This window comes from Paramormyrops kingsleyae, chromosome 14 (assembly GCF_048594095.1).
Source record: "Paramormyrops kingsleyae isolate MSU_618 chromosome 14, PKINGS_0.4, whole genome shotgun sequence".
In the NCBI taxonomy this organism is placed as follows: Eukaryota; Metazoa; Chordata; class Actinopteri; order Osteoglossiformes; family Mormyridae; genus Paramormyrops; species Paramormyrops kingsleyae.
The window spans coordinates 13,424,914-13,438,947 of record NC_132810.1 but is presented as its reverse complement, the minus strand read 5'-3'; the positions used below and the strand labels follow the sequence as shown (position 1 = coordinate 13,438,947).

Genomic DNA, 14,034 nt, shown 5'->3' with positions numbered 1-14,034 from the left:
ATTTAATTCATGTCTTCTGAAACAAAGAAAGGGGTCTCCGTCAAAAGGCCAGAGTGAGCTGTGCCCACAGCCGGGATGCATTGTGTCTGCTTCGCAAATAAAGTCAGTCTGCTGCGCTTTGTTAGATGCAGAGCAGCAGAAAACGGGATTTTCCAGGTGCCTTGTTGGTAATCCCTTTTCCACATTAATCCGCAGTCCCCATTCCTTTGGTGCTCTGTGGAAGCACTCTCAAAGACACAACCCCCCCCCCCCCACAGCCTTCCCGCGAAAAGGCACAATGTCGTGCAGAGTGAGGCGGCCGAATTAACTTGTTGCCTTTGTAAACTTGTGGGATCCTTTTCAAACTGTTTTATGAAACAATTGCTGCAGGTATTTCATTGGTTCCCCCACTGCGTAACATTTTCACTGCTTTGTTTGATAAAGTGGTAGAAAACACCATGCATTTTCAGATTTTGGTGTTTGTGACATTTGAAATGCTTGATTTTGCTATTATTTTCATGGGATTTTAATTCAATAATGTCTAAATTAATGGAAAAAATGAATAGCAAATAGGAGCAGAGTAAACCTCTTATTATATAAAAATATATGTGTACTGAAATCACTAGAATCACTTACCAATGCAGTCGAACGATTTTATGGTCAGCAAATATATAAAGTCAGGAGAAGTAGGCTGTTATTGATTGAAACATTGTCAAACTTTCATTGGCATTATGTTCTCTTTTTGTAATTGAGTTACACTTTTCTCTCAGACGATTAGCCTTAGATGATAGAAACTCAATGAGGAGTTATTGTAACCCTCTGTCTAGCCATCTTTTTAATATGCCCTGAACTTCGGGGCTGTGTCTGCAAACACGGGAGGTGCTGTGAAGTAACTGTGTGTCTGTGTCTCTGTGTGTGTGTGTGCGTGTGTGTGTGTGTGTGTGTGTGCGGGTGTGTCTCTGTGTCTGCGCGTGCATCTGCTCCTGCAGTGGAGTCAAGCAGCCCCAGCCTCCTGGCCCCCGAAAACTCCCTGGAACGCTCCTTCTTCATCCGCATGAAGTCCACGCTCACCAAGAGGGGTGTCCACATCAAGTCCTCCGGCTACAAGGTGAACCAGCCCCCAGCCCCGGAACCCTCCTCCATCTCATCCTCTGCTTCCAATATTCATTTACTCCTCTTTAAATTTTGTCCATTTTCTAACAGTGACATTTTTATGCTGTTCAATCTTCATTTACTGGTAGTTTTCACATCCTGACCCAGAGCCTGCCTTGTTTGGGTAAAATACGTGCAGTATGCTTAGGTGAGCGGGGGCAGCATGCTGGCTCTGTGCTTCCTGCAGCTCGGAGATTTGAACCCCACCTCCTCCTGTGTTCGCTCATGCACTGGGTGTCGTCCACATTTCATCTGTGTTCTCCTGGGTCCTCCTGCAGCTGAGAGAGTTCTAGTTGCTGCGCTCTTTGTGAACATGTGTGCCCTGCCAGGAACTGGCTAATTATCCAAGTTGTTCCTTAAGGACAGGCTACAGGCCCCAATGCATTTGGGAGATGGGACTATATGCGAATAAAGACAAGCATAGGCCCAGTGGCTGCATGAATATACACACTTCAGGATTATAGCTGAAGTGTCTAAAACCAAATGTCAACAGGCAGATAAATATAGTATATAGTAAAAGTGTAAAAAGATACTGAATTCATTTAAATGAATTTGAATGAAAATCACTTCTGAGAAATAATTTTAATATTTCCATGATAATACAGTATATCGTCAAGGTACATTGTGTCTTATAACCGAATGGATGTCGACATTAATGGTCAATGAGCCCTTTTGCTCTTCTGCAGTTGAGATTGTAACCACAGTTATGTTGGTTACATAAATACTGGAGATTGTCAGGATGCTGGACACTATCATTCACACTTCTGGTACATCAGCAGATCAGAAGGAAGGTTTGTATATATGTCAACTCTGTGTGTGTGTGTGTGTATTAGGTTTATATTACATTGTGGAGCCCAAATATCCCCCACAATGTAATGAAAACCTCTGTTATTCTGACATTGTGGGGACCATTTTTCAGGTCCCCACAAAGATCCTTGAATGCAATCAAAAACTAAAAATGCCAGAAGTCTCAAATTTTGTTTGGTTACTTATGGTTAAGATTACGGCTGGGTAGGGGTTAAGGTCATCATGTTGGGATTAGAGTTTTCCCCGTAGAAATGAATGGAGAGTCCCCACAAAGATATAATTGCAAACCTGCTTGTGTGTGTGTGTGTGTGTTTGTGTGGTCCAGGTATACCTTACCTTGTGGGAACCCACAACGTGATGAATACCCGTTTTTTCTTTACCTTATGGGGACTAGTTTCCTGGTCCGCATATGGGAAAACTATATTTTGTAAAAACCTGTGACAGCAATGAAAAAACTAATAACGCAAAAACTCTTGTATTTTGGTGGTTACTTATGATCATGGTTAGAGCTGGGTAGGGTTAAAGTTGTCATAGTTAGCATTTTCCCCATAGAAATGAATGAGTGGCCCCCAAAAAAATATGGTTACACGACTATCTCTGTGTGTGTGTGTGTGTGTGTGTGTGTGTGTGTGTGTGTGTGTGCACGTACGTGTGTGTGTCTGTGTCTGCATGTGTGCAGGCTTTCCCGTTAGGCAGAAGGAGGCCGCCTGCGGCCTAATCATGGTGTGCAGCAGAGTGTGGCGATGGACAGGAGTCTTCTGCCAATACACATTTACAGGGAGGCTCTTTACACATATGCGATCGCAGCCTCATTTCTCTAGCTGTCTGGGAAACACTCTAAAAGAGAAAGGCTGTGCTGTGACTTCCAGCTGTAATATACTGAAGGAATTATCTTGACTCTTCAATAAATATGATTTTCATTTGTAGGTTAAGGTCTCTAAAGGTACCGAAATGGTGGAAGTTTTTACCGTAGAGAGAAATAGATTAAAGTATATTTCTTGAGTCACTAGAGGTGAGGAATGTGAATGTGCTGTTGTCCTTTGCCCTGTTTGTTCTGTATTCACAGTTTCTCATAGTATTGCATATTTTTTGAGCATCATTTCACAATAATTAATCAGTTTTTAATCAGGGGTATATTTAAAAGGTTGATTTTTCTGAGGGCCAATGGAGCCTATATATCTCAACATTTTTTATATTTCAGTAGAAGAAAATTGTTCCTGATTAATTTATGAATAAAATACGAATGCACACTCCTACAAATTATAAGAACATACATCAGAGATTTTATCAATGTCAACCTGCCTATAAAAAGTCATTACCATGAGCCAGACAGGACGGTATTCTTTGTTCGAGTGAAGAACCGACATACAGCTTAAAATATGTATTTAATTAAAGGTACTCTAAATCTCCTCTCAAGATGATCACATTGTTTGCACTGATGCCTCACTATATTTGTGCTCTGTCTGTGTGACTCGTCGTGTTCCTGCTTATCTAAATGAACTGTATGTCTAAATTTGCTGCACTGTTCAAAAGCCAGTTCACACATTTAAGTAACACACATTATGGAATGTATCTGCTCTTAAAGACACGTACTATGAAATGAAATAATTCACTGAACAGCAGGAGCTGAATTTCAAACTCTTGTATTAATAATGACCAGTTTGTTGACCTTGAAACTACAATGTCATTTGGTATTTATTCCCTGAAATTCAATGCTTGTGGGTGGTCAAAAATATCTTGAAGGTCTCTTTTTTGTGGGTTGTCTGTTTGCTCCCAGGTTTCTTTAATCTCAGAAAATAATTTCATGTCGGAAAGCTGATAAAGTGTAACCCTGGCGTTAGGAGTGAGCTTCGTCCTCGAAAGCCTGCATCCTTCCTGCCACTGTCTTTCCCAGCGCAGTCTTTTCATGTTGCACGTACACGGACGCATACCTCATGCAAATCAGCTTTGGCCTGTGAAAGCCTGGCATTCATATGTACACACACACACACACACACATGCATTACCGGGCTGACCAGGACACCTCCTATTGCACTGATTCTGAATAAAGGCAGTGTTTGTGTTGTTACATAACACAGCTGTGCAAGTAGTGCATACCATGTGGGAGCTTTCTGCGGGACGGTCAGGGACTGGACCCCCTGTGCATCATGGCTGCTCACGTTTCCTCTCCACTCCAGAGGTCAAAGCAAAGAGAATCCTCCCCCGGCTTAAATATAAATCCATCTTTTTTGAAACGGATCCCGAGCCCATCGTATTTAATTCACTCATGCAAAGGTTCTCCGTCATTATTTGTGCTGTATCACATTTCAAAAGCACTCTGGAGAGCCCCAGCGAGCTGATGAACCTGATTCCATATGTATACGCCTCTATATTCACTGACGGGGGGGCATTGTGCACTGAACCATGAATTATAGGAATTGATCCCTTTGTTATGTTGTATTAAATTGAGATGTGCTGTTTGTGTGCCTCACACTGCCTCACACTGCCTCACACTGCCTCCATGCTGCCCTCCCCACCGCTGCTGCCGCGTCACTTTGCATTTGGCCGGCTGAGCATATTAACGTCTCATCCCACAGTTTACGATGTTCTTGCCAAGAGCGCTCCTGCAGCAGTCCGGCCCGCCGCTTCTCTCTTTGTGGCAATTACTTCAAAAAGTAGCTTTTTTTATTTCATTTTTTTTTTTTTTTACTAAACTTTTCGATGCCCTTTGCTTGAGGGTCCAGAGGGGTAATTTCCATCTCGTATGCTTTTAAATATATTCTAGGGTTTATTTATTTACCGAGGGCCTTTATTTTCATTGGAGGGCGCCCTGGCCGGACTGGCACGCAGCTTGGCACTGATACAGTATTTACAAGGCGTACTCACGCTGCTGGCCGCACTACTTAGATGTCCCCCCCCCCCCCCCCCCTCAATGCACTGTGATGTCTTATTGAAGCGCCGACTGGCAGCGCTCTTGTCAAGCGTGTCTCTGCCTGTCACTCGTCTATCAGAGCGTGATGGACAGCTCGCTGTAAGTCTTTGCTGAGCGCCGGAGACAGCTGCTCTGCTCTGCTCTGCTCCAGCTGGACCGCAGCTTCGCCTTTTCTGGGAGTGCTGTGTGTATTCCCATTTTGTTCCGAATGCCTTGTAATTAATTAAACTTAATTGAGCTGTTAACAGAATCTCATTCGGATTTGTCATACCTTGATAGTCAGCTGCCATAAAGCCCTAATGACAAAATGGTTGCTGTAAGTGTATTTATTCTATTGTAAAAGTCCACATTTTTGTCTTGTTCATATCTCAGCATAGCAATGCAACTGCATACATGAACGGCAATTGAATGGCAATCTTTTATGTTAAAGGGCATTTCATCTCCCGTATAAAACATCCTCTCGAGATTATAATCCTTCCTTTTTTAACAAAGAATTGTCAGATAAATGAATCATGACACAGACAAAAGTGATTTTATTAATAAAGGTATGTTTATAATTGATAGGTTTGCGAAATATCCACATTAAAAACATAACATGCTGAAAAATCCAATTCCTCTGTGAGATCTGCCTCGCTCCTGCATGGGAGAGGAGCATTAAGTCTTTAGGATTAGAGTGAGGCGTATAATAACCATTCAGCATGGAGGCAATGGCTGAGAGTCGCTATGATACAGAAATGGGAGGCTTTGAATTGAAAGGAAGACATTATGCAATCTGCTGGATAGGAAAACCATTTTCTGCCAAGGCTTCACTTTGACAGAGCCATTGTACTGTGTCGAGGTTGTGTTAAATTTCACAGCTCTGAAGGCTCCCGGATGTGGTTTTAATTCTCCACTGCTGCTTACTAACTAACGTTCAGAGTCTGCCAAAAGGGGATTTAGTTCCACAACACCGGGATGCCTTTTCTTAGCGGCAGAGGAGAGTCATAAAGAAATCCCGATGGCCGAGCTTCTTCAGAGCGTAGAGAGTGCGGCCTACCTCTGTAAATGATATTAATAGCATCTTGCCACTTACCAGCACATGCTACTGCAGATCCTGCGTCTGTAGATGAGAAGGAAGTAAAGTTTGCTTTCTGAGGGGTGCACATGGGGATTCCCAGGAGGTTTTTAAGAGTGATTAAAATGGATGGATCTAAAAGTACAGTTTGCATATCAAGTCAATTCCTGCTCCAGGCAAAATGGAGCTACAAAGACTTTAAAGCTTTGCAAACCTAGCAAAGCTAGAAATAGGCAATTATGTCCTTCACTACTGTATTTCTCTGGTGAGGCAAATAGTTTCTTAACATCTTCTTCATCAGTGTATCATAAAATTTGTTTTTAACATTATTTTTTCATTCATAATTGATTTTTATATATCATTAATATCTTTCTGACATCTGCGATGTTTTCTGTGATGTTTTTTTAGAATTAATAAGCACCATAGCACCGTGATGCTTCTTCACCTCATAGCAACCGTTTCGTTAAATAGGCCTCTTGGAATTGATTTTTATATATCATTAATGTCTATCTGACATTTGCTATATTTGATATGATGTTTTTGTAGAATTAATGAGCACCACGGCACCATGATGCTTCTTCGCCTCATATCAGCTATTTCGTTAAATAAGCCTCATTGACCTATGCACTGACACATACATCCACCTCTCTCCAAGGTTATCCATATAACAGGCCGGCTTCGGATCCGTATGGCGCTGACCCACAATCGATCGGTACCCAACCAGATCATGGGCATGGTAGTGGTGGCCCACGCCCTCCCCCCTCCCACAATCAACGAGGTCCGCATCGACTGCCAGATGTTCGTGACGCGAGTCAACATGGACCTAAACATTGTCTACTGTGAGAATAGGTAAGACATCTTACATACTGAACCCATCTTAGGTGGGCCATTTTATCATAAGTATTATTATGCAATAATAAGAGATTTTAAAAGATTGATTTGACACTGATTAACGGTCATATTCTAACATAAACACATGATTCAGATGTCATAACCGAACTAGCATGTCATAGAAACTACCAAATCTTAAAAAAAATGGGAGAAAATGAAATCCTTGCTTGCATCTCTGAGAGGCTTCTGAACCTTGAAGGGGGTTAAATAAAAATTTATATATAGCATATTTTGCCAAATGTATTTTTCAGCTACGCAAAATTTAAGTAAACAGAACTCAGCTACAGGTTGTCTATGTGTGGTTCGCTTGCTTTCACATGCCCGTCATACAGTTAATGTGCAGATGATATGTGTGTATTTCAACATAAACAAGGTAAAAAGCCAGCTAGCTCCCCACATAAACAGTGTTGCTGGAAAGTTAACATATGTAACCTTGAAAAGAAATACTTTATTTGTTTTATTTATAACCCTGGGGTTCACATCAACCTGATGTCTTACTGAAAGTTTACTGCTCTCACATTATTTATGATGAGGCAGTAAGTAGCCCTGTTGGGCTGAAAGCAGGAGACGCTGCCCAGTACTCTGCTCAGCCTCTGGTTCACAGCAGACATCTCACTGTATTACTTAAAGAAAGTCTTTTGATTAGCCTTTGAATTTAAAGTAAAAGCACAGCAGTTCGCCTCGTCATTGTTTAACGGTCATTTCCATTCCTCCCAGAATTAGCGACTACATGGATCTGACCCCGGTCGACATTGTAGGAAAGCGATGCTACCAGTTCATCCACGCGGAAGATGTGGAAGGCATTCGGCACTGCCATTTGGACCGTAAGTGTACAGCCGGACACAGCCAGGAGAAGGACATTCGTACTGACCTGCAGCTTTTATTTTGAAAACTCACACACCCACGCTTAATGCCTTTTTATAAGCTTGCTAAAGTTTCATACATTTGTCCACAAGTAAAATCAGGATTTTCTGTGTTCAAGTTATTTGCAGGCCTGGGTACTGACCCAGACCTCAGTAAAGAGCTGTGGTTTTGATTATATACATTATAATTTGTATCTACTATTATTTTGTTCTTGAATTATCATTAACTACTTGGGCAAGTCGCTAAAATAACCCTTAGTTTAAATTCATTGTTATCTCCTGATGGACCTGTTTAGTACAACCTATTTATCCCAATAGGCAGCATACTGGTTAAATAATGCGAGTGAATTCATATGAGCAAGTGTATTGTGCCAATGTATGTGTGCATATAGCTGCACATACAGGAGTGTGTCATACTCGGTCTGGGGTCCTCGCTCTTAGCGCGGGAAAGACAGTGACTCGTAGCAGCCTGAGCACCCTCTCCTGCCGCTGGGAAATGTGGGTGACAGGTAACTCAAGCGTGATTGGGCTGAAAAGCATCGATCTGGATAAATGCTCTCAAGCAGCACTTTGTGCTGAGCCTTTTGGACGACGTACTCATTTCACACAGCCCAGCGGTAAATCTCAAGCTTTAGCAAACTCCATTGATACTTTGCTCTGTCCTCCATCATTTACTTAAGTGGTCCCCTTTCCGATCTGCATTGACAAGCGTTTGCAGCGTCGTCAGCAACAGCTCCTATATGTCTGTGATTTTATTGTTTATTCTTTATTGTTTGTTGGTTACATGAGTAATTAAAATGAAATTAAATACCTCACTGGAAAGTGTACTGTGAGTTCGAAGATTATGTTGAAACGAATGACACTGAATGCCACACTGAATTTTTGCTCTGAATTCTCCCAGTCTTGAAGCTGAAGAGAGCAAAATACAGGCGAAAAAATTTGAATTCAATAAAAATAGTGCAGCCAGCATAAGATTTTTTTCTCTGATTAGCATTTATATGCAAAAACTGGCAACGTTTCAAATGAAAAAATGGCCCATTGCTAAAGCTAATGATGCTTTTTTAAGCACTCTGTAGAGGGTTTTGTAAGTTGGCGGCAGCGTGCAGCAGTGTTTGGGAAGCAGGCCACGCGCTGAGCATTGTGGGCCGTGTGCTCTAATGGCAGGGGTAAGGGGTATAAATTTCCCTGCTTTATTAGGTGTTTGTGGAGGAGGATGAGTGTCCTTGGGCCTGCTGGAGAATTTTTTGCTATCTGATTAGATATTGGGGGTCCGGCTGAATTAGAGAGCAATTACCACCACAGCGCACTGTCCCTTTTCCTTAAACAGGCTCCAGATTGGGTCCATTAGGCTCTGATTTGAAACCCAGCAGAGAGAGAGCAGTGGAGCAAGCTGACATTGAACAGGGACAGGAAGGCGACAGCAAACTCCAAATGCTACATTGTAATATATTGCGTGTCCCGTGCTGCGTCCGACTGATTTATCACATGCCGCGCCACTGGCCTGCTTTAAAAGGAGTGTGTTGACAGAGGAATAATTTAATGAATATTCTGAGCAATTCTGAGTTATTTACAGCCGTGCAAAAAATGTTGCATTTGAAAATGTAGGCAGTAAAAACCTATTGGCTTTTGTAATCACACCTTAAAAATGTAAACCTATTGACCAAGAAGGCTGTGCTGTAATTAAAGGTCATTGTGCATGCTTTTCCTTGCTATTCCTCCGTTATTAGGACATTTCCAAAACAGCGTGCATGCTGCAAAACAGCAGCACCAGTTTGCAGCAAATTCCATTAGGCACAGTCATGGCAGACAGAAAATATACCTCTAATATACCTCGAGTCCATAGGCCTCCAGCACACTATTATAGCTGGTCTCAAAAGACCAGTTCAGATTTGTTTAAATTAACACCTCATCTGAATCATGATTCTACTTAAACTTCCGTCCAATAATATGTTAATTAAATTTTCATTATGACATTTTCTGAGGAGGAGTAAATCAGGTTTTCAGTAAACAGTACTTGTTCAGATGAAGTATAAGAATTGTTAAATCATTTAGTGGCATATTGTACATTCTATATTGAGATTTTATTTCTGTGTAATTGTGTACACCAAATATGTGGTGTCAAGTTTAAAGAATATGTTACCTAAGGCCATGCAGCAAATCTACTTCAGCTCACTTCTGTACAAGCTTTCCTTCCAAAGCAGCGATTTCCCACTAGGCCTAGCATTTTCAACTCAACGGTGTCTCAAAACTAGCCCAAAACCCACCCAAAGCTCTCAAAACACAAGGCAAGAAATACCACAAAGCCTTTAGTACAAAGCGATTGGTAGCTACGTTTGTCCATGGTTGTTCTGGTAAAAGCAAAAAAACAGCCATAAATGTTATTACGCATGTGCAGCATGTTATACACCTCGTACTTTTACATTCATTTAGTAAGTTGGTGCATTTGGTGCCTCGTATTGTATTTAAATGCTAATCAATCTGATGGCAAGGTGCGGTCTTTCCTGATTTGAATTCAAAAGGCCGCTCCAAGATCTGGGTGTGGAGCACCAGTGCGCTTATAAGATAGCAGACAGACACTGACATATTATGAAAGGAATCCCATTCTGGTGTTTAAAAATAATTACTAAAACCAAGGGCTAGGCAATTTTTACATACTGAATATACATTATACATCTGTCCGTCCGCTTTCCAGTGACATGTGCCGGACAGCTTCAGGGGACCTGGGTCTTTCCCAGGGAGCACAGATACAGGGCATATAGACAAACCCAGAGGCTAGATTTAAACCCTCAGCGCTGGAGGGGTGAAACAGGAGTGCTTTTCATTGAGCCACCATGCTGCTCACATTACTTTTGAAATTAAATGCAAAACAATTGCATAAAGAATAGAATGATAGCCTTGATTAGCTAAATCTAGCCAAGTGGCAAGATTTTAGCGGAAAACACTACTCACAAGTGCAAAACTGTGGCACAATTAGTCCAAGGTGTGCAACAAAAAAATAGTTTGAACAAGTCATCAATAAACTTATCAAAAACCTAACGTAACCCTAAATTGCCTTTCCATTATTTCCCAGTTTTATGCTAATCTCTACAAGATCTTGCCAGTTACTGTATTGTATGATATAAACAGACAGGTAGATGGGGAGATGGATAAGATCTGTTAATTTATTAATCAAAAGGGAAATTGAAATGCAAAAAGTGATAACATTAAGGCATGGGGGGAAAGGGTACATACAGAATACAAAGAAAATACTAATGGGTTGTGCATGTAATGGCAGTAAATATAATGCGGAAAAGTAAATATGTGGTATAATGCAGCGGATCGAGAAAGGCGCCATAAGAGCGAAGCACTGGGACAGCGCACTGAGGCCGAACTCCATTCAGGGCCCAGGGAGACGAAGAGACAAACTTCTCTCTTCTCCTTCGCTCTGTCTTAAAAGCGCTGCCTTTACAGTAATATCCCTGTGGACGGCAAGGACTTCTCTAAAAAGCAATTTCACGGGTGTAAATTACCTACTTTTATACAGAAGCTGAGCCCAGCGCCGGCCGGGACGCTGTGGGTAAAGGGTATCTGAAAGGTAGCTGCCATTATGGAAGGGATCCAGATGATGAAAACAAACTGAAGGACAGGGGGGCCTTGGCGCGGTGCGCGGGAAGCCGCCCTACAGGCATGCCTGGGGCTGCAGGAGAGCACTGCAGATTAAAGAGCCCCTATTCCTTTTAATGCCTCCAAAGCAGCAGAAAACTTCAGCGCGGGGGGAAAAAAGCAGCTTCATTAACGCTAAATCAATGGTGTGAGCAGGCCGATTGATTTAATGGCACCGTAAGTGAAAGGGGTTAAAAAATAAGCATCACCTGCAGAGACGTGGGAAGGGACGGACAGTGCGTATCGACGGCACTGCGGAGAGGGGGTTTGTCCAATCGAAGGTAAACAAGGCAGGCACCAGCAGACAGGAGAAGGAGAGCAGGCCGGACGCCCACGCCACAGACAGGGATATATTGGCCTTCCTGCTTTGACAGTTTACCCTCTTGGAGGAATTCTGCAGTTTAGCAAATATGTTTCATTGTAACACACGCATATCATTAAAGTGTAATTGACTGGACGTGGGTTATAATATATTTTGCCTAATATGCACCTTTAGATATTCTGTAATTCATTTTTAATGGGTTAGCAAAGCCATTTGGTATTGTAACTTGGACTATTTTGTTTGCTGTACCCTGCATATATTTATTTTAATTTGTTCAAAGGTATCTTCTTAATTGAAATGAGTTCATGCATTTTATCAGATTTACAATATTAGTTAAATCACTTAATGTTTCCTTGTGACTTCTGTACATAGAGCTATTTGCCTTTTATGCTTAAATTCACATTTTAATTGGCAGTGATTAAAGCAGTGTAATGTTACTTCTGTACTGTGTTGTGTAGGTCAGTGCACTGTCACTGGGCAGTAAAGTGAGCAGGATTTGCAGTATGTACATGAAACAGCAGTCGTGCAGTGGGTATATCACTCCACAATGCTACAGTGGTGAAGGTGAATGCAAGGGCATGCAAAAGGGAGGGGGCCTGTTATACGATTTATTTGTGTATGACTCTCTTTATTTTGTAATTTGTTCTATCTTTTCACGCAGAGAAAGCAGCCTGCAAAATAATTTCAGTTATTGTAGCCCACGGGATCGCATCTCAAACAACACTATCAGTCCGTAATAGTTTTTAATTACTGGACCTCTTTTTATATAAATCATTCTCCTCGTGAAACTCTTTCTGTGTTAAGGCCTATTTGTAGCTGTAATTAAACCAAGAATATGAATTTACTACCTCTTTCAGAATCTCACTGTTTCTGTTTAAGAGCATGATGATTAATGCAAATACATATTGGTTGAGATAACCATTTAGCAGCTAATTTAGCCAAATTTATTGCAACCGCTAGAGCATCTTCAGTTCAGCAAACCCTGACAAGGACATGGCAGCCGCTGCCAGCATGTGCAAACTCACAGCTCCCTCCAGTGGTTTGCTTTAGTTATTGCATCCTGAGGTACATTCTCCCATAGAGGCACGCATCTCAATATATGAAAACTTATCATTATTTAATGCATAGATCTTTTTAAACAACTGTTTTTTTAAGCAACCGTCCATGGACCCATTCTCTCAAAATCAAGGAAAAGAATGTGCATGAGATTAATTTTTTGCCATAATATGTTTTTGTATGAAACCAAAGTCTGAATGATCCTTGGTAATTCACACTGCAGATCTCTGGCATGGTCCGTCACGCGTAGGTATAGCGCCAGTCTGCTGTGAATACTGACACAGCGTGCCTTTCTTTGGTACGTTTGGACTCCATGAACTCAATGCACCTATCTGGCGACGCTCACTAGGCATTCTGTCCTCTGCAGTGATGAACAAGGGACAGTGTGTAACCAAGTATTATCGCTGGATACAGAAGAATGGTGGCTATATCTGGATCCAGTCTAGCGCCACAATCGCTATCAATGCCAAGAATGCCAATGAAAAGAACGTCATCTGGGTAAACTATGTTCTCAGGTAAGTGGAGCCGATGCTTACCTTATTTCACCATAGGTACCAAGTTTTGTTGTCTTGCCTGTTGTTTTGTTTATCGTTTCCTTGAAAAATCATCCATTACATTGTACTGTGTAGTACTGTATTCCGGAGCATTTGGAATGTATAGTACAATCGGAATCTGTTGCATGACAATATTATCCTGGTACATTCATGGATACATAACACTGGCATTTCAGGGCGCTATGTGATTTCTGCTCTTTAGGTAAAAATTCAGCCAAATCTCAATTAAAGGTTCCTTCTCAGATCTCTAGAATTTGTCCTCTCCCTCTCATACACATTGATGGGCAAATAGATTTATCTCCACAATCCCCACTTAATTTCTTTCACCCTTGCTGGCCAGAGTAGTGCTTTGTTAGAGATCATTAGAGAGAGGCATCCTTTGGGGAAGGAAGCCGATCAATCGCAATGCGGGAAGAATAGCAAACACTCCGACAATCCCTGACAACAACCTTCTTAAAGAGCTTTTCTGTGGTCGACTTCTTCATCACCATCCTCTTTTGTATCCGCAGCAATCCAGAGTACAAGGACACGCCCATTGACATCGCACAGCTCCCCAATCTGCCGGAGAAGGCCTCCGAGTCATCTGAGACCTCTGACTCGGAATCAGACTCTAAGGAAAACTCTGGTATGCATCATAAAAAAACGAGTACCACGCCCAAGAAGCAGCCTAAGTGTTCTGAGAATGGCTAACCTGTTGCTGTTATACTTAGAGCCTGGGTGGATATATGCTGTGTTTATCTAGCATGAGAGGATAGGGCTGGTTTCTGAGGAATAAGAGATATGGTTCAGCAAGGGGATGTTGC

General features: G+C 41.8%; 1 protein-coding gene across 3 annotated transcripts in view; it reads left to right on the top strand.

Moving 5' to 3' along the window:
• The window catches only part of npas3 (neuronal PAS domain protein 3), a 283,122-nt gene that overhangs the window by 264,163 nt on the left and 4,925 nt on the right, over nucleotides 1-14,034 (top strand). For all 3 annotated transcript variants that reach the window (XM_023833583.2, XM_072699341.1, XM_072699342.1), the window contains exons 7-11: nucleotides 969-1,087; nucleotides 6,559-6,752; nucleotides 7,512-7,618; nucleotides 13,045-13,192; nucleotides 13,741-13,856. In XM_023833583.2, coding sequence (XP_023689351.2) covers nucleotides 969-1,087; nucleotides 6,559-6,752; nucleotides 7,512-7,618; nucleotides 13,045-13,192; nucleotides 13,741-13,856 — 684 coding nt within the window. The remainder of the gene's footprint in view (nucleotides 1-968; nucleotides 1,088-6,558; nucleotides 6,753-7,511; nucleotides 7,619-13,044; nucleotides 13,193-13,740; nucleotides 13,857-14,034) is intronic.